This window comes from Balaenoptera physalus (assembly GCF_965194825.1).
Source record: "Balaenoptera physalus genome assembly, chromosome: 3".
NCBI lineage: Eukaryota > Metazoa > Chordata > Mammalia > Artiodactyla > Balaenopteridae > Balaenoptera > Balaenoptera physalus.
The window spans coordinates 1,585,807-1,605,406 of record NC_138890.1 but is presented as its reverse complement, the minus strand read 5'-3'; the positions used below and the strand labels follow the sequence as shown (position 1 = coordinate 1,605,406).

At 60.8% G+C, this 19,600-nt stretch overlaps 1 protein-coding gene across 3 annotated transcripts in view; it reads right to left on the bottom strand.

The window, feature by feature from the left end:
* Positions 1–574: 574 nt before the first annotated feature.
* The window catches only part of AP3D1 (adaptor related protein complex 3 subunit delta 1), a 45,642-nt gene continuing 26,616 nt past the window's right edge, over positions 575–19,600 (bottom strand). Inside the window, exons 6-32 of one of the 3 annotated variants that reach the window (XM_082455999.1) lie at positions 19,271–19,400; positions 18,416–18,555; positions 18,238–18,311; positions 17,004–17,053; positions 16,003–16,052; positions 15,855–15,903; positions 14,619–14,764; positions 14,396–14,544; positions 14,089–14,319; positions 13,421–13,652; positions 12,507–12,652; positions 11,913–12,054; positions 11,257–11,328; positions 10,568–10,643; positions 10,036–10,235; positions 9,615–9,688; positions 9,289–9,463; positions 8,903–8,959; positions 8,258–8,365; positions 7,914–8,060; positions 7,646–7,693; positions 7,150–7,339; positions 6,847–6,935; positions 6,681–6,766; positions 6,013–6,134; positions 5,827–5,906; positions 575–1,726 (exon numbers count right to left, since the gene is read on the bottom strand). In XM_082455999.1, coding sequence (XP_082312125.1) covers positions 1,631–1,726; positions 5,827–5,906; positions 6,013–6,134; positions 6,681–6,766; positions 6,847–6,935; positions 7,150–7,339; positions 7,646–7,693; positions 7,914–8,060; positions 8,258–8,365; positions 8,903–8,959; positions 9,289–9,463; positions 9,615–9,688; positions 10,036–10,235; positions 10,568–10,643; positions 11,257–11,328; positions 11,913–12,054; positions 12,507–12,652; positions 13,421–13,652; positions 14,089–14,319; positions 14,396–14,544; positions 14,619–14,764; positions 15,855–15,903; positions 16,003–16,052; positions 17,004–17,053; positions 18,238–18,311; positions 18,416–18,555; positions 19,271–19,400 — 3,159 coding nt within the window. In that variant the 3' untranslated portion in view covers positions 575–1,630. The other 2 variants (XM_082456000.1, XM_082456001.1) reach the window with 2 other exon arrangements.

Genomic DNA, 19,600 nt, shown 5'->3' with positions numbered 1-19,600 from the left:
AGAAAAAAAAAAACGAAACAAAAAAACCCCAAAACAGCAACAGGGCCTTCCTTCCAGCATCTGCTCCTGCTGATTCCTGGGGCCCTGGGGTCTGTACACGTGTGTCTGGACTCCTAACCCTGCCCTTTTCTCACTGGGCGCTTCGAAAACTAGAAATGAGGCTGTGTGTGTGCGTGCGTGTACAAGCGTTTACCTAACTTAAACTTTCCTTATTTATTTCAGTAATGCTTCTGCTCACCCTGCACACCCCTTACGAATGGGGTTCCCTGGTAAGGGAGGGAGACCCGTGGACCCCTCAGAATCCCGTGGGGCGGGGGGGGGTCAGGTGGCTCCTCGTTACCACCGGAGCCCAGAGGCCTGGATAATGTGAGGACCACATCCCCTCCCGAGGGGCTGAGGGGTGCATGGCAGAAGGGCAAGGGCTCCCCCGCACATTGCAACCTCCATGAGGGTGCCCTGCAGCCCCCTCGGACCACGAGCATTTCAGGGGCTGTGTGCTGACCCCCATAGTGGGTCAGAATCCCCTGGCTGGGGGGCATACACTGTCATGGGCCAGAGACCCAACAGGTAAACGTCTGTTTTGCAAGTTTATTGGATCATCTTGACACAGAATCATTACAGCAGCGTGATATGTCTCTCCTTTATACGGGAATGTCGATAGCAAATAAATTCTTATATAACACATCATACATTTCGAGATTCTAGAATCACTGCACAGGATTCTGTAATAGGTTACTCTACATGCTAAAGTGACAGTTTTCATCAAAAGGAAAAGTTAAAACGTCATCGAGGACTACCATTTCTGAGGAAAGTTCAGTCTCACGGGGGTGCGCTGGGGTCCCCCTCCCTGCCCCTGAGGTGCATTTCAGGGGCCCAGCCGCCCCTGGACACACGTGCTTCGCCATCAGGGCTGCGGAGCCCAGGACTAGGCCCTTCCGCACGTGCAGGCACAGACCTGCAGAGCGTCCAGTGATGAGCGGAGGGGCCAGAATCGCAGCTCTCCACCACTCACCCCAACACCTGACTGGGCACGGAAGCCAGTGAGGTCCGGGATCCCCGCTGGGCACCCCCCACTCGGCGGACACACGAACACGGTGGTGGGATGAACGGGATGTGATGGACGAGAGCCTGCACGACCCTCTCCCACCATGTGTCCTGCGGGGAGGACGTGACCCTTGGCGTCAGGGATGAACAGGAATGTCGCCTGGCTGAGTAGCTGGCCTGTTCTTCACCCCCCAGCTGCCAGTGGGCAGGGCATCCGGGGACTCATGGGACTCGGATGGCTTGACAGAAGCGGGACGCGCCACCCTGTCTGGTCCCCACCAGGAACCAGCCTGGATGGCGGTCACCCTCACCCTCGGGCAGCTCCTGTGGCCACGTGCACAGTCTGCTCCGGCTACAGAAGCCCCTGCTGGCCTGGGGAGTGGAAGCGGGCTTCTCGCCAGAGAGAGCGGTGAGGGCAAAGTAAAAAAGATGACAGGATAAATCAACGCAACATAAGCCTCGGTGTCTACACAGTGGATGACGGTGGACTGGGTAATCTCCCGGCTGCACCCAGTCCTTGCGACAGAGGAGAAACCCGGCACTTGGCCGTCCTCCCCGCGAGCCCTCCCCATGGCGGGCGGCGCGCTCAGCATTTGACCAGCGTTTCCTTCATCTCCTCTAGCACGTTGCTCAGCAGTGTTGAATCGCTGCACTTCCCATCCACCGACACCGACTTCTCACCCTGCAACGGGGAAACAACGGCCAGTGCCTTGAGACGCTGCCCTGCGACTCCCGTGTACCTCCAACTTTTGCAAATGCTCTCCTATGCCCGGGTGCTTTCATAATCAAAAGGAGGGGCTCCAGGCAAGACGGAGCAGGTGCACCGCGCCCTGCTGTCTCCCAGGGGCCCAGGATGGACGCTCTGGCAGAGCGCGGCGGAGGCAGCGATGCCAGACCTGCGGAGGACACACAGCCCCACCCGGCCCGGCCCCACAAGGGCACGCAGGAGGCAGCTGTGCAGAGAGGAAGGCTGTGAAAACCTTCCTGGAGGGCGTGGGCCCAGATGTCCTGCAGCTGGAACCTGTGTGTCAACGCTCTCCACAGGGTCTAAGGAAGGCCCAGGGTCTCCTCATATTCAGAGTGTCCAGGATACAGTCCAAAATCACTCGGCACCACAAGACCGGGGAAATCTCAGCGCACGTGGAAAAGACAATCAACAAACGCCCACCGAGAAGAGGTGGATGTTGGAATCACCTAACAGGCTTTGAAGTAGCTACTACGAGAACCTCCCATCACCAACCACGTACATTCCTGAAGCACACAGGAAAACACAACATCTCAGCAAAGTAATGGAAGAGTCAAGATCAACCCAGTGGAACTTCGAGACCTGAATACAACAGCCAAGATGAAAAGCTCACTGGATGGGCTCAACAGCAGAACAGACATGACAGAAGAGTCAATGACCCAGACGAGATTAATGAAAATAATCCAAGCTGAACAGAGAGCGGAAAGGAGTCGGAGGTGGGGTGGGGTGGGCAGAGTAACAAAAGGTCTGAGATTCACATCACAGGGGTCCCGGAAGGAGGGGACAAAGAATGAAGTGCTGAAGAGGTACTTAAATCATAGCTGAAAACTTCCAAGTTGTGCAAAAGACATAAACGCACAGATTCAGCAAGTTCGGCAGACTCCACACAGTTAACATAAACCCAAGGAAGTCAATGCCCAGGCACATCACGAACCGCTGAAAACTGAAGACAGAGAAAAACCTAAAATAGCCAGAGGAAAACGATGCATTCCCTAGTAAAAGGAAAATGTTCCTTGTCAGAAACCACAGACACTAAAAGGAAATGGCCTAGGGCCTTCCCTGGTGGTCCAGTGGCTAAGACTCTGTGCTCCCAGTGCGGGGGGCCCGGGTTCGATCCCTGGTCAGGGAACTAGATCCCACATGCCTCAACCAAAGATCCCTCATGCTGCAACTAAAAAGATCCTGCATGCCGCAACTAAGACCTGGTGCAGCCAAATAAGTAAATATTTTCATTTTTTTTCTTTTTAAAAAGGGGGAAATGGCCTATTTTTGAGGTACTGAGTGAAAAGACCGACAAAGCCAGAATTTCATACCCAGTAAAAACAGCCTTGAGGAATACTGAAATAAAGAATAATCAATCAGATGAAGGAAAATTAAGAGAATACACATCCAATATACCTGATCTAAAAAGAAGTTCTTCAGACAGAGGGAAATGAGCCAGAAGGGTGGAACGTGAGGAATGAAAGCGACAGCAATGGGAGACATGTGGGCGAGCACAAGAGGCTATCTCACCCCCTCCCGCCCCCACCCGCACCCCGAGTTCTCTGAAATCTGTAAAGCTGTAATGTGGTGTAAGGCGTCTTCAACGTCTGCAAAGGCAAAACCTAAGACAACTGCCCGTGCGAAGGGATGGTCAAGGGACCGAGAGGGTGTGAGCTTTTTACATTCCGCCTGAGTTCCAAGTAGACTGTGCACACCAAGTGTGTAATGTAGTCCCTTGAGCCCCCCCAAGCAGATACACAGAGACCATCAACAACACAGCCAACATATAAACACGGGATACTGTAATGCTCACATACACCACAGAAAGTGGAAGTGGGAAGAAGAGGAACGAAAAACACAGGGAAAAAACAAAATGTGGGACAAACCCAAATGTATCAGTAATACTTTAAGCACAAATGGTCTGAACACGACAACTGAAAGACAGAGATTGACAGGATGAATAAGGACACGTGACCCAAACTCCACAGCATTCACAAGGAGTTCTTATCCAAACAGGATAAAGGCAGGTTCATAGCAGAAGACATACCACGTAAGCACGCATCAAATGAGAGCAGGAGTGCCTGTACTGATACCAGACAAGGTAGCCTTCAGACAAAAGAACACAGCCCAGGACAGAGAGGAGCACACCTACTGACGAGAGGGTCCCTCGCCAAGATCCCCCAATTCTAACGGTCCACACAGCCAACAACAGGGCTCCCACACATGGAGTAAAGCCTGACGAACTGGGGGAACAGACCAACTGACCACCACTGGCCTCATACTCCTTGCTCACTCACCAAGGGCCGGAAGAGAGAAAATCTGCAAGGATCCAGAAGAAAAGGAAAACGCCATCAACCAGCAGGATCTAGGTGAAACGTATAACACGCTTCCAGGCACCTATGGAATATCCACCCAGAATGACCACATCCTGGGCCAGAGCACAAGCCTCAGCCCATTTCAAAGGCCTGAAAAGTCAAACTAGAAATCAGTAACCAAAAAGCAACAGGAAACTTTCTAAATGCTTAGAAATTAACATACTTCTAAGTAATCCATGGGTCAGAGAGGAAGGAGTGATAGGAAGTATTTTGAACTGTACAGAAATGAAAATGAATCACAAAAATGTGTGCAGTTCATCCAAAACAGTACTTAAGAGGAAAATTTATAACACTAAAAACTTTATTAGAAGATACAGGTCTCGGACTTCCCTGGTGGCGCAGTGGGTAAGACTCCGCGCTCCCAATGCAGGGGGCCTGGGTTCGATCCCTGGTCGGGGAACTAGATCCCGCGTGCAGCAACTAAAGAGTTACATGCCACAACTAAGAGTCCACATGCCACAACTAAGAAGTCTGCGTGCAGCAACTAAAGACCTGGCTCGAGTCAAAAATAAGTAAGTAAATAAACGAACAAACAAACAAATAAATATTAGAAAAAAAAAAAAGAAGAAGAATAGACAGGTCTTGGTCTAAGTTTTCACCTTAAGAAACCACGAATGAGCAAAATAAACCCAAGGCAGGCAGAAGTAAGGAGATATGCAGCAAAACTCAATAAAATTTATTGTTTAAAGAAATATTAACTTTTTTTATTTTTTGGCCGCACCATGCCAGGGATCAAACCCGGGCGCCCGGCAGTGCAAGCATGGAGTCCTAACCACTGCACTGCCAGGAAAGTCCCTAACTTTTTAAAAAGATTGGTTATCAAATTGATCTTTCAAAAGATCAACAAAATGGATAAGTAAGACTTCTGGCCAGGATAACCAAGAAAAATGAGAGAAGACACCAATTACCAACATCAAGAATGAAAAACAGGGCTTCCCTGGTGGTGCAGTGGTTGAGAGTCTGCCTGCCAATGCAGGGAACACGGGTTCGCGCCCTGGTCTGGGAAGATCCCACGTGCCGCGGAGCAACTGGGCCCATGAGCCACAACTACTGAGCCTGCGCGTCTGGAGCCTGTGCTCCGCAACAAGAGAGGCTGCGATGGTGAGAGGCCCACGCACCGCGATGAAGAGTGGCCCCCGCTTGCCGCAACTAGAGAAAGCCCTCGCACAGAAACTAAGACCCAACACAGCCAAAATTAAATAATTAAATAATTAAAAAAAAAAAAAAAGAATGAAAAATAATCACCACTGATCCCTCAGACACTAAAAGGACACGAAGAGAACCGGCCAACTTGACACACCATCAGCTCCATAACCTGGATGAAACAGACCAACTCTTTGAAAACTACGAACTACCAAAAATCACCCAATAAGAAACAGAGAAAGCACGAAGTCTTACAACTATCAAAGAAAGAAACTGAACTCGTAGATAAAAACCTTTCAAAAAAGAAACCCCCAGACCCAAACGCTTTCCTTGGCGAATTCTACATAACGTGCAAGAAGGAATACTGACTACACGCAATCTCTTCCGGGAAATGTGAGAGGAGGGAACACACTAGTGCCCTGATGCCAAGGCCAGATGGAGAAAAGGAAAGGCCGACACCCCTCACAAACACAGGCTCAAGGAGGCACGGCGGCGAGGCGTGGACAGGCCTGGCGGGGGCCCTCCCGTGGGGCTCACCTTCTTCACCAGGAGGCAGACGTGGTGGCCCTGGATGGAACGGCTGTACATGGAGGCGCAGGAGTCCACCCGCTCCACAACTGCAACAGAGGGCCTGGGGGTGAGGCCGGGCCAGCCCCTGGCGGCAGGGGACAGTCACAGGTGCGGGAAGAGGGCCGAGCCATCTGTCGGCATGTCCAGTCTTACCGGAAAAATGGTGGTGAAAACAGATCTTTGCCAGAAGGTTCTGGAAGGACATACTAATGCCATCAACCTTGACTGAGCTCATGCTCAGGTCCCCGGACTCCAACAACTTGGCAAACGCGTCACTGTGGGAAGGACACAGAACGGGGGGGGGACAACAGGGGGATCCCCTGCAGCAGGGCAGAGACCCCAGCCCAGGGGGTGGGGCGCCTCCTTTGTGGGCCTGTAACTCAGGGTCCCCCAGGGTCTGGTAGGAAGTCAAGAGCTGAACGTGTCCCCAGGACACGACTGCACTTGGAGACAGGGCCCTAATCTAACGTGACCAGGGTCCCTGTGGGAACAGGAAATGAGGATGCAGGCGTGCAGGGATGGATGACCACGTGAGGACACGGGGAGAGGGCCACGGAGAGGGGCCTCAGGAGGGCCAGCCCTGCCCGCGCTCTGGGCTCGGACGTCCAGCGTTAGGGCCACCAGGCCTGTGCTGAGAGTCAGGCGCCCGAGCTGGCCGGCCCGGCAGACGCGCTGGGCGTTCTGCGCCAACCACGAGCCGGTCACCCAACACTCCGTGCACATCCTCGTCTCAGGTCAGAGGACGTTGCCAAGGTGACCGCATGGAGAGCTTCCCACGGCACAGAAGTGGGGAGCCAGGGGTGGGCAGGAGGGTGGCGCACCTGTAGCACGGCGTGGTGACCAAGTACGAGGTGCAGGTGAAGTGCAGCTTGAAGTCCAGCTTCTCATGGGTGGAACCTTCGTCATTCTGCAGGAGCAGGGGCGCAGGGTGAGCGGGAGTGGGGCACGCGGCTGACCCTCAGGGTGCCCCCCTTCCCCACCAGGTACCTTGGCGATGAAAGACAGGGTCCCTTTGAGCTTCTGCGCCGTGACGATGCTCTGAATGGTGAACACAAACTGGGCTTCGTTGGAGATGCCTGGTGAGGGAGAGAAGCGGACCTGAGGAGCAGCACGGGGCACGGCCTGGGGTGGCGGATGGGGGTGCAGCCACCTGGGCAGGCGGCAGGGACGCAAGCCTGGCCTGGGTCTGTCCTCAGTGCTGCCTGCCCTGGTCAGGGAGCCAGGCTCAGCCCTGAGGGGGCACCAGATGACAGGATCCGGGGGCTCCTGGCCGCCCCGGGGGCCACTCACCAGGGGGCAGCTGGAAAGGCACGGGGACACCGTCGTGGACCGAGGAGCCCTCTGGCCGGGCCAGCCGGGCGTTGAGAGAGTCCAGCACGTTGAGCTCCATGTTCTTGAGGAAGCTGCTGCTCTGGTTCTCCAGGACCACGGACACCGTGACCTGGCTGTCCTTCTGCAGGCTGCCCTGCACGTCGTACGTCTGCAGAGCAAGGCCCGGGGTCGGCGGGGCAGGAAAGCCCACCAAGGACCCCCGTGGGCCTAGACGAGGGCCCGGGAGAGTGTGGGCACCACCCGCTCTCCCAGCGCATGAACGTGCAAAGAAGGGAACGTCCTGAGCCCTCGCACGAGCACCCGAGTTCCAGCTCTGTCCGCGACTGTCAGCTGTTCCCGACCCACAGTGAGCAGGCCTCGCTGGCCGCCCAGCTCCACTCCATGCCCTGCATGTCCAGAGACAAGAGCCCTGAGCCCGCCCAGCCCCAACCCCCATAACCCCCACGTGGCTCACCATCTTGATGTAAGAATTTTCAGCCAGGAGAGAGTAGCTAGACATGGGCTGAAACAAAAGAGAAACGTTTCAGCTTCGGGCGGCGAGGACCTGGGACCGACGTCGGGAGCTGCCAGGTGCCGCCGGCAGGAAACACTAGGAGCCCCCGCGGGTCCCGGACAACACGAGTCTACACCCCGGGGCTCCTGACCCTAGCAGGGCCGGGAGGACCGCAGGGAGGGTGCAACGCCCATGGCCCGCTCCCAGCGTGCTCGGGAAGCACGCTCACCGGGAGGGGCTCCTCATCGAGCGCGCCGTTCTCCACGGGCTCGGCCTCCCCTTCCCTCGGAAGCGCCCTCTTCTTGGATTTCTTCTGGTCTTTGGAGCGCTCCTCCTTGTCCTTCTTGTGTTTCTTCTTCTTATGCTTGGAAGGTTTCTGAAACAGGAACAGGGCTCAGGCCAACCCCACGCTCCTCCAGTGAGTTACAGCCCCACGGTGCCGTGTGGAAGCAGAACCCCGCACGCACAGCGACAGGAGGCCACTGTGAGGAGGCCCCAGCGGCCCCCCTCGGTGGGACCTGGGTGGCGGGCTAGCACCTCCCCCAGCCCGGATCCTGCACACCACGCCCCCACCTTCTCGAGGTCCTGCTCCCCGTCCTTGGCGGCGTCCTGCTCCTCTCCCCTGGGCTCCTCCTGCTCCTCCTTCGGGGCAGCGACCGCGGCGTTCACGTCGGGCTCTTCCTGCAGGGAGATAGGTGGCAGGCTCAAAAGGCAGCTGGGGCCCGGGATGGGGTGGCCTGCGCCCTCAGCCCTAACCTGCCTGGTCCGGGACACCCCGCAGTGACGAACCTCCCTCCACACGCCAGGCGTGTCGTCAGCACGCAGACAGATGTGTGGCCCCCAGTAAGTGCCGGTGGCCAGCAGAGGGGAAAGGAGGCCCTGCCTGAGGCCGGCTGGCACTGACCAGGGTCACGGCTGGAGACCCCAGAGCCACCAGGCCCCAGCCACTAACACAAAGCAGTCGCTCAGGAGCGCTGCCTGGCTCTGGGGGCCCGGGCTCTGCGCTGAGGGCCGGCCACGCAGCCACTGCCTGGGCGAGACCTCGGGCACAGAACCGAACCAAGCCGGCCCAGACCGGGCTTCTGCCTGAGGGTCCCCCACCTCCTCCACTGCCGGGGCAGGGCGCCAAGGTGGCACCCTGACGTCTCCAAGGCCGAAAAGCACGGGTGTCCGCCGAGGGGCACTTGGGGCCAGCACAGGTCACTGGCAGGCTCTTACCGGGGCCGGGGTGGCGGCAGGCGGCGTGGTGGACAGCCAGAAGTCTAAGTCCGCACCCTGAAACCACAGGAACACACGCCTTTGGCCAGAGCAGCAGCCCTGAGAGGGCACGGTGGCTCCGCCAGGCACAGGCCACTGCAGCCCCGCAAGACCCGAGTGTGCAGGGAGCCGGCAGCACGTCCAGCGCTACCGCCACGGGAACGAGTGCCCGCCGAGACCACGCGGCCAGGCGGAGTCACGCTGCTCTGCGGCAAGGCCCACGACCCGTGCGTGACGGTCCTGTAGGAGCCCCCCTCCACACGCGCGACACGCACGCGATGGAAGAGGGGCAGCTGGCAGCCCGGGCCCGCCCCGCCCAACGTGACACACGCCGCCTGGCCTCTCACCTTCTCCGCCTCTTTCTTTTTCTTCTCTCGCTCTTTCTCCTTGTGCTTCTTCTCCTTCCTCTTGGGCTTCTTGCTCTTTTTTTCCACGACAGCGATGTCCTGTCTCTCCGGGGACTTGGAGGTCTCAGCGTCTCTGTGTTTCTGGACGGGCAGCTTCTCGCTGTCGGCTAGGGGCCTGGGGGTGGTCACAGGAGGCATGGCCCGTGACAAGGCCGCTCCCCCTCTGTGCAGTAAACAGAGAACAGAGGGAGGGACCAGGCCACGGGGAGCCCAGGCCACGTCCAGCCCCACGGGGCAGCTGCCCAGGTCTCAGTCCCAGCACTCACTTGTCCAAGTCGACGTCCAGGGCCCTGTAGGGGTCGTTGGGGTCTTTGTCGTCCTCGTCGCTGGGCAGGGCGTTCTGAGGGGGGAGAGGAGCCCTGCGTCCATCCAGATCAACCCGTCCGGCCCCCGACCCCGCCGAGCCTTACGGGTGGACAGGGCACCCATCTCCCTTCTCAGAAACAGGCCACCAGGTCCACACCCATGAGGGAGTCTGATCTGGGGCCTGGCGCTCGGCGCGGGCAGCGAACTCAACGCAGGTAATGGGGCAAGAGTGCAGGGGCCGCCTGCTCACGGTGCACAGGGCACAGCTGGCTGAGGCTGCCCCGTGCCACAGAGGCAGCAGCGATGGGCAGGCCCACGCGAGGGTGGAGCCCACCTCGGGGAAGGGTGCCTGCCCGCCCGCCACGCAGGCCCGCGGCTGACCTCGGGCATCTCCTCGGTGACGATGTCCACACGCTGGGCGGGGGTGATGTCCTCGTCGCTCTCCGTGTGCAGTGAGCTGTGGCGCCGGGCACCCCGCCTCTCCCGCTCCCTCTTCTTCCTCTTTCTCTTGTCCTTCTCCAGCCTCTGCCGGTGCCGCCGTTCTTCCTCCAGCTTCACGTACTGGTCTGACATGGGCATCCCTGCCGACAGGCGCACACGCGGCACTCAGCCCGGAACCATGGACACGTCCCACCCGGCCAGCACCCTGCTGCCACCTGGTTCACCCACAGCCCCGAGACCCAGGCCTGGGGGAAGGGGATGCTGGGCAATGCCCTCTGGCTACCGGGACACAGACAGGGTCCCCAGGGCGGCGAGGGGTATGGGGCTGAACCTGGGGGCCGTGGCGTGCACCCCTGCCTGCTGGGACGAGGATGCAGCACGGGGGGCAGGGCAGGGCTGGAGCGCAGACCCGAGGTGGCACCTGCACCTGGCCTGAAGCCCCCGTCACCCGTGCCACCGGGCACACACTTGCCTGGCACCTTCAAGGGCACCGAGAGGTCAATCTGCACCACGGGAATGTGGTCCACGCCTGGCGCGTCCTGGTACCGCTGGAGAGGAGACACCGAGACCCCGTCACGGGGCAGGGCGGCGGGCCCAGCGTGATGCGCCAGCGCCCCAGAGCAAGGGGTCACAGAGACGGGGGTGGGCTGCCAGCAGGGGGGAGTGCAGGATGGGGGGCAACACTTCCATTTTTTGCATCTGAATCTTTTTTCTTTCCGAGTCGGAAAAACAGTGCAGGCTTGGAATCACGGTGACATAGCGCTTCCCGCCCCCAGGACGGCTGGTATCAGCAAGCCCGACACACAGGTGCCGGCGGCGGGCAGTCTGCAGCCCCTCAGAGAGGTGACCCAGAAATCCCAAGAGCAAGGAAACCGCGCAGCACCCGCCCCGTGGAGCCACGTGTCCCCAAGGGAGCCCAACACGGACGACGGGTCTGCTGGGTGGAGGGTAAAGATGAAGGCGGTGGCTCCAGGCAGGAGCCCAGGTCCCCTTGCGCCCCCTCCCCTCCCACCAAGGCAAAGGAGCCTGAGCTCGCCCACGCAGGACGCACTCCCCAGGTATTGGTGTCGGGAGCCCCGCACGGTCCTGCCCGTGGACCTGCAGACAGCCCCGCACGGGCCCCGCGGGAGCGTGTCTCGAGGACGAGCAGGCCGGCCTCACCTTCTGGGGGGACGGGGAGCTCTTGATGTAGAACGGGTTGTGGGCCTGCTCCTGCTTCCGGGCCTCGCGGCGCTGAGGGGACAGGACGCAGCGCGCACGTCAGCGGGCACGCGGAGCCCTCACCTTCGCATGTTCCCAGGTGGGGGCCGCGTCCACACGCCAGACCCGGGTGGGGGGGTGCCGGGACCCCTCGCCACTTTCACTGTCGGCCTTTGACCACGAGGAGACGGAGGGCGGCGGTGGGAAAGAGCAGGTGGGAGACAGGCAGGCGGCAGGCGGGACAACCCAGGAGCTGCACGGGCGGGGCTCGGAGAGGCCGCGTGCTCCGGGGCAGGGCCTGGGGTGGGGGGCAGGCCGGGCGAGGAAGGCCGGCGGGGGAGCGGGGGACGCAGCACGCCTTGCTTCTCCAGTCTGCACGGCACCCTGAGGCTCCGCACCCAGGAGCGCAGGCAGCAGGCGGGCGCGGCATGCTGGGTACCCCAGGGCCTGAGCGCGCTCGGGCCCCACGGTCTCCCTAGGGAGCTCCCGGCTCAAGAGGCCACTCCTGGTCTCAATGAGAACCCCACCCAAAGTCGAAGGTGGCTCAGCGCTGCCCACCGGACAGTGGACCCAAGCCCAGACCTGACCGTGCGCGGCCCTGGCCCGCCCCGCCTCACCCGGGCCAGCTCCTGCTCGTCCGCCTCGGGCGGCCGCTGCTTGGCGTGCCGTGGCTCCTCGTCGTGGAAGATGGCCTTGGGCTTCTCATCCTCAGACTCACTGTCCGAGAGCGGCTCATTGATCCAGGCGTCCAGGTCCAGGCTGCAGGACACAGTGAGATCACACGGTGGCTCCGGCCTGCATGCCTGGCCCTGGACACTGCCGTCCCCTTGGAGACAAGGACATGACGGCTGGGCAGTGGCCCGAGGTCACAGTGGGCAAGGCAGACCAGGGACGCTGGAGCCTGGGCAGCCCCCCTCCCACGTTCTCACGCTGCCCCCAAGGTTTGTGGGCGACAGCTGCCAGCCAACCTGCTTCCCAGGGATGGCACCAGGGGAGGGGTCAGCAGGGCCCCAGGAGAACTAGTGAGTGACGTGCATACGGTCTGTGTGAGAAAGGTCTGTCCCGCCCACAGGGGGCTGGGGCCGCAGGGGGCCTTCCTCCCAGCCCCCTCCACCTCGCCCGTCTGGACGGCAGGTCCGGGCTGTGGTCCTGCTCCCACGGGCCCTCGTGCCACCCTGCATCTGTGTCCTCTGACGGACCGCACGGCTCACCCTTCGGGGACTGGAACCTTCTTCTGTGCCTTGGGAGCCACCGGGTTCAGCTCCCCAGCAAAGAGGGCGCTCACTTCTTCTGCCACTGGCACATCTCTGGCCTGAAGCTTCTGGACGTGCTTGACCAGCTGCAAGATGCAAGACGCCTGGGGGGGCCGTGGATGAGTCAGGAAGGAGTTACGGAGGCCTGGCCCTGAAGGCCACTCAGCCCCCACGGGGCATCGCTCAAACCGTGCAGACGCCCAGCCGGATCCCTGCTGAGGACTTGCAGAACACGCCGCGAGGAGCCGCTGACCGGGCCAGCCAGGAGGCCAGCCCAGCTGCTGTCTCCTTCACGAGGACACAAACGGGCTCCCGGGCGAGACAACGGGTTGCGGGTGGAGGGAGCACCGCCCCGCAAGGCAACCGCCCCAGCGAGCAGCAGCGCCGGCCACCAGGGCACCTTCACACGGCCCCCAAGAGCGCAGCTGACCCTCAGCCAGCAGACGGGCGCACGTCACACACCCGCCGGTGACCGCAGAAGCCACCGGGGCCCGCTGAGCGCCAGTGCGGGGTCTGGGTAGCTGAGAGCCCCACGTCACCAAGGAGCCAAGAGGCAAGCTCCCAGGCCACCGATGCCCAGACGCCATGCCAAGCTCTCCTCTGACCAGCTCTCCTCCACCCTCCCGGCCAGCGCCCTCCAGGACCGCGGTCACCTCTGATGCTTCCCTCTCAGGCTGACCACATACCCTCACATGGTCTCCCGTTCGCTCACAGTCTCCCACCCCCCTTGACCCAGGGCCTCCCCAGCATGGGGGCTCCAGATCTGCCCAACCCCCGGGCCGAGCGCGGGGGAGCCACGAAAAGAACACCTGCCCAAGCTGCTCTCCCGGAGCTGACCCGACCCCGAGGACGTGCCGACGCGCGGCACTCACCCGCTCCTGGGCTTCCAGGTCCGCGCTCTGCACAAACTGGGGCAGCCGCTCCACCAGGAGCTGCGTGACCTCCTGGGCCGCCTGCGTGTCCGCGGCCCGCTCCTTCTGCTGCAGGATGGCTGCGTACAGCTTGACCACGTTCTGCACGTACACGGCCTGGATGTGGCCCGGCAGGGTGGTGACTTTGGGCCGCAGCATGGCCTCGAGGGTCTGCTGGGGCTCCTGTAGGTGCCTGAGGACAGGGAGGGCCAGTGAGCAGCCGCCCCAGCGGGTCTGTGTGCCAGGGCTGGCGCCAGCCATGCAAGTTCCCACCCGATGCCAGGTGCTGAGGGAGGAGATGTGAAGGGAGAAACCACGGCAACGGCGAGACAGTCACAGAGCAGCCACACAAAGCAGTCGAGAAAAAGGAAAGGAAAACTATCAACGGCCTGAATTTGGCAACAGATGACCTGTGGCTGCAGCAGTGAGGAGGGGAGGAAGGCTGGGCCAGTGGCTGGCAGACCTCTCACCGCTCCCCGTGACGGGAGACGTTCGCCGCGAGAGCAGTTGTTGCCCAACGAGGGCGGGAGAGAGGAGACGGGCCGGTGGGCGGGGCGGCTGCTGGGGCTGGGGTCTGGTGGGCACACCCGCTTCCCCTGGGGAGCAGGAGGCCCCTGGCCCCCACTCACTCGGAGAACTCCCCGCAGATCCAGGCAGCCGCGTAGAGCACCTCGCAGATGCCACTGCGCTGGGTGCTGCTGGCCACCAGATGGGCGCTGTCGAGCAGCGCGGACATCTGCGACACGGCAAACCGGCGGATGGCCTTCACGCGGATGGCCACATCCAGCATCTGGGCGGCGATGAGGTGGCCGTGGCGGGTGCCCTCCAGCCGGGTCAGCTCCACCAGGATGCTGATGTACCTGCGGGACAGAGCCCGTGAGGGCAGCGCCCCCACCTGCCCGCCCACCCGCCCGCACGCTGGGCCGCGGGCCGCACCACTCGAAGTTGGTGATGTGCTGGTAGTTGGACTGGCTGCAGATGTCGATGATCTTGGTGAGCAGCTCGTCGCGGTAGGTCGTGCCCTCGGCCTTGTCCACGTGGGTCATCAGCTTCTTGACGATCTCCATCAGGTTCTTCTTGGACACCTGGGTGGGGGCGGCTGGTGAGGGAGGGGCCGGGCAGGCAGGCGGGGCGGCCAGGCGGCAGGGTGGGCACGCACCATGCCGTACAGGAGGTCGAGGGCCCGCAGCCGGATGGACTCGTCCTTGTCGTCCAGGCACTGCAGGACAAGATCCTTGTGCGCCTGCACGGACTTGGGGTGCGTCCTCAGGATCTTGGACATGGCCAGGAGCCCCAGGTACTTCACTGCAGAGACAGCGCAGAGCTCTCAGACGTGGACGAGGTTCGGAGCGTGAGGCCGGGCCTGCAGCCCCACCCCAAACCACCTGGGCCCCGTCGGCCCACGTCTCACGGGCACCAGGCCCACCTCGCTGCCCACCTAAAGCAGCCCAACGCACTATCATCTAGACTGGGCCACAGGCCACGTCCGGCCGCAGCCCGTCTCTAGGGCAGCGTTACTGGCACACGACAGGCCTGTGGTCTACACCCGCCAGCAGGCTTCTACGCTACAGTGGCAGAGACCACACAGCCAGCAAAGCTGACGAGAATTACTATCTGGCCCTTTCCAGGAAAAGTTCGGCAACTCCTGCTCAAAACAAACAGACCTGGGTTCAAAATGAGCAGCCAGGGAATTAATTCCCTGGCTGTCCAGTGGTTGGGATTCCACACTTCCACTGTAAGGGCCCAGGATCAATCCCTGGTCTGGTTGGGGAACTAGGATCCCAGCAGCCACAAGGCGCAGACAAAGAAAAACAAAAACGAAAAACAAAAAATGAGCAGCCCACGTGAGCAGGCCCTCAGAAGCCCTCTCCACCGTGGTCCTGGCAGCAGGGGCGTGTGACTGGCTGGAACCCTCGACAGCACACGTCAGCTGAAGGAAGTGCACGAGTGGGCACATGGGCAAGACAGACAGCAGCTCCCCCTCGCTCATCAGGAGCCCCACGCACCACCCCACCTGATGAACCGCCGGGGGGGGCCTGCAGCATGCCCGTGGGGACTTTCCTCCACGCCCAGCCTGCTCCTCCCGGGCCTGAGCTCGCCCTTTATGTCTCAACTGCGCTTCTGCTGGCCTCCCCGGCTCCTCCCTGCAACCGGGTTCCAGCTCCCCGTGGGTGTGGGCACGGAGCCCAGAGCTTAAAGACCTTTCCAGTGGACACGGCCAAGCCACACCCTGAGATGCTGGCTGGAAGGAACCTGCCGTGCAGACGAGGGGGCCGTGCCCAAGGAGGAATCTGCCAGCCATGCCAGGCCCACGCTCCTCTCGGGCGGGGACGAGCCCTCACTGGCGGAGGTCTAGGGCGCAGGGCCTGCAGGGCCTGCAGAGGGAGCAACTCACAGTTCTGATCGGAGTCTTCTATTAGTATCCTCAGTTTCTGAACACAGAGCTGTAAAGAGGGGAGATGCCACTGGTCACGTCTTCTAAACCAATGGCAGAGTCGGTGTCCCTGGGGCCTAGGAGGGGAGCCCCTGGTCCCATGACATACCTGGATGCTGGCACTATGGTTGGGCATGCCAGACGACAGCGAGATGAGCACTGAAACAGATGACTGAAGTGAGGGCCCCGCGTGACCGGCCCCAGTGAGAACCCCAGGCTGGGTCTCTGTGGCCAAGAGAGCAGACCACAGGCCCTGGGCACCAGGGCTCCTTGTCTAGGGCAGGTCTATGGGCCAGCCCCCAGCTGAGACCCGCTGGCCCCGTGATGCACGATGGACCAGGCCCACCTCCCGTCTGCATCCCCACTCCCTCTGCCCATCACCAGGGCCATCTGTGATCCTGCCACACCTTGGTCCTCCCCTTGGACCTTTCCAGACTCAGGGACCACTCTCTGGCCAGCCTGCCCTGCTCCCAAGTCCCATACTCGCCCTTCCTCTCCCTTTCACTGTCGCTGACCCTCAGCGACACTCACAGCCCACAGAGCAGTCACGAGCGTAGACCCCGGGCCAGCTTCCTGGGCTTTACTGAACTTAAGGCTGCCCACGGGCTGTGAGGAGCATCCCAACAGTTTGGGGCAGGGACAGGAAGGCAGCGAGAAGCTGAACCCTTGGGCCACCAACTCCCTCTGCCTATCTACAGGAAACTGGGCTGCAGGGACAAGTCACCAGGCGGTCCGACTGCAACTAATGAACTCCGCGAGACCCTTTGGGGAACATGTGCTGATTCTCTCTCGAGAACTCTCCTGGTTGTAGGTCCTATGCTAAAGATGCCACAGGGGAAGTGGCCTGAGATTTGCTTTAAAATGCTCATGAAAAGCGGATTTGCTGGTGGGTGTGGCAGGTGCCAGGGTGCAGTGTTTATCACTGGAGTCCGAGGTTGGCCATGGCTCTGGCTGCAACCGTGTCCGAGCTGACACTTCCAAAGGGGCTGCAGACGGGCCGGGCCAAGCAGCTTCCCAGCCGGGAACCTCAAGGTTCTGGTGAGGCCCGGGGACCAGCTCCCCCGCCAGCGACAGCTCCCTGCTCCAGAACAGGTCACCCCGGGTGCTCACCTGCGATGACGGTGTTGACACACTCGTAGAGGAGGGACATGGCAGACGTGCTAGAGAAGGAAGCATAGGAGTCGGGAAGACAGGGCCGCCTGCCTCCCACTCACCCCACGAAGACCCCTGGGGGCACCACCTCCGAGGAAACGCGGAGCCCAGGAAGCCTCAGGTCTGAAGGCCATGCTGGTGACACCCCACCCTGGGCAGTGAGGCCATCAGATTCCTCCAAGGGACAGAAGCACCCCTTTTAGCCCTCAAAAGCAGCCTGAAACGCTCCCGCCACTGCAGCCCACGCACAAATAACCTTCTGATTCTGCGACCCCCATAAAGAGAAGCCTAGTTCCCCAAAGGCCTCTCTCCTCCAGCCCAGACCCCGCCAGCCGGCTCCACTGGGACAGAGAGTAGGCCTGGCCACGCGCAGGCAGGAGGAACACGGAGTCATGCCCCATGTCATCCCTCGGGGGTGTCCAGGGCCACAGTGAGCACAGCCCAGGACGACCAGGGTGGGCACCAGGCATGTCCACTCCACTCTGATATTCTCACAGTGATGTTCTTGAGCCCAAATCCCCCAAACCCGAGAGCACGGGCCACCAGAGGCAGTCCACATGAACAGTCATAGGACCGATGGCTTCTCGTCAATGCTCTGAAAACCACAAGCTACTATAAACCCGGTGACTGGTGATTTGTTTAAAATCAGCAACGTCCCAAGCCCTTGGCCACTTCCCAGGGGACCCCAGGAGCAGAATCTCCTGGCACCTGAAGCTTGGCCCCCACAATTCAACCACAGGCACCTGAAGTTGCGTAGAAGCTCCTAGAACATTCCAGAACTGGGCGGTGACACACTCACCTAGGGCTCTTCAACTAGACTGCTGAGGTCTACTTGTGAACCAGAGACTGGCTGGGACAGCTTTCTCCAACCTTTTTTTATTTTTAAAATATATCCTCGTTGCCTGCCTATCTGTCTGTCTGTCTACTTCTGGCGGTGCTGCACAGCTTGTGAGACTTTAGTTCCCCAATCAGGGATTGAACCCGGGACCTCGGCAGTGAGAACTTGGAGTCCTAACCACTTGACCGCCAAGGAATTCCCTCTCCATCCTGTCTTGACTGTGCTGTCTGCAGACTGAGGAAGGGAGAGCCCAGAGACGCGGCTCCTGGCGGCGGCAGGCCCTCAGGCCTGGGTGCCCCTCCACCCGCCCCTCCTTGGGGCACCCCTCCCTCCCACGCCTGCCCCAAGCCCTACCTGTGGATCAGGTTGGTGAGAGGCTCAATCAGCTTCTTACCCAACCTTGGCTCCAAGGGGGTCAGAGCACCAAACTAGGGGACAAGAGAGGCCAGCGGTCACCCGAAGCAGGGATGGGACGGCAGCCCGGCGCTCTGCTGGCTGCGTGTGTCCAGGAAACCCCAGGGGCAACACTTGCCAGTTTGATAATCTTAATGAGGACCCAGTTGTTGGTGGAGGAGGTCATGAGCTTGAAGAAGAGCGGGGCGAGGGAAAGGTAGTTCTTGGGGTTACGTCTGGCCAGCTCACAGATGACGTTGACTGCCGCTGACTGGACCCCTGTGAAGCGAGGGACGCCATCAGCAAGGGGGCGTCCTCCGGAGCAGGCCGGTCCCTCAGGGCGTGTCCCCAGCAGGATCAAAGTCAATCCAGGTGCTCCGTCTGCCTCCACCAGGGGCTGCCCCCGCTCACGCCCCCAGCCCGCCTCGCCTGCCCCTTGGCTCCTGACCCTAACCATGACACTCCACACCCCGTGATCCTCTGCGATGCACAGCAGATTCTCCCGAGACGAGCAAATATTTGGAGAAGCTGTCTTACACCTGCATGGCCTGGGGTCTCCCCAGAAGGAGTTACAGAAAAGGACGGGCGAAGGCAGGAGTGAACCCTGTGGCGTGGGACTGCCAGTCAAGGCAGCAGAATAAACACGAGACAGCGAACACACGGACAGAGAGGCCTCCCCAGGGAGCGAGTGTGGTGTCTGCTGCGGCCTGGAGGCAATGACGGCTGGCAGAAATAAGCACGCCCAGTGGTCTTGGTTTCTAAATCCCACATCAGCTAACAAAACTAGAGCTGTTTGGAAAAACGGCGGATTCCAGGACTGGCGGGAAAGTAGAAAGTGAACCTGGCATCTCGTGGTGCCAGGAAGTAAGAAGGTGCCCTATGGGGGAGGGCTAGGACGGGGTCCTGGGACCTAGTACCCCTCCACCAAGCCTCACAGACGCTGATGGAGCATCACGGCCCCGCACGGGCCCCTTCTTAACTCAAGTCAACAAACCGGGATCGGGGTCCTCCAGCTTCTCCTTCAGGCGGGGAAAGGCGGGGCGCAGAGACTCAGGGTACTTCAGGAACACCTTGTACATGATCAGCACAGCCTTCTTCCGGATGTACGGCTTGGTGTGCGACATCTGCAGGGGCAGAGGCTGTCAGTCTCCCTGCTGACACCACTGCGCCCACCCTGCCCCGGTCCTTCCCGCACCCCCTGCTCCCCCCCCCCCGCCTCCCCTCGCCTCCCACACCTGCCCGCGTCTCGCCTCCATCACCTGGAGGATAACCCTCTCTCCAGCTCATCTGGCTTCTGGCCTCTGAGCCCGGCCTGCATGTTTAC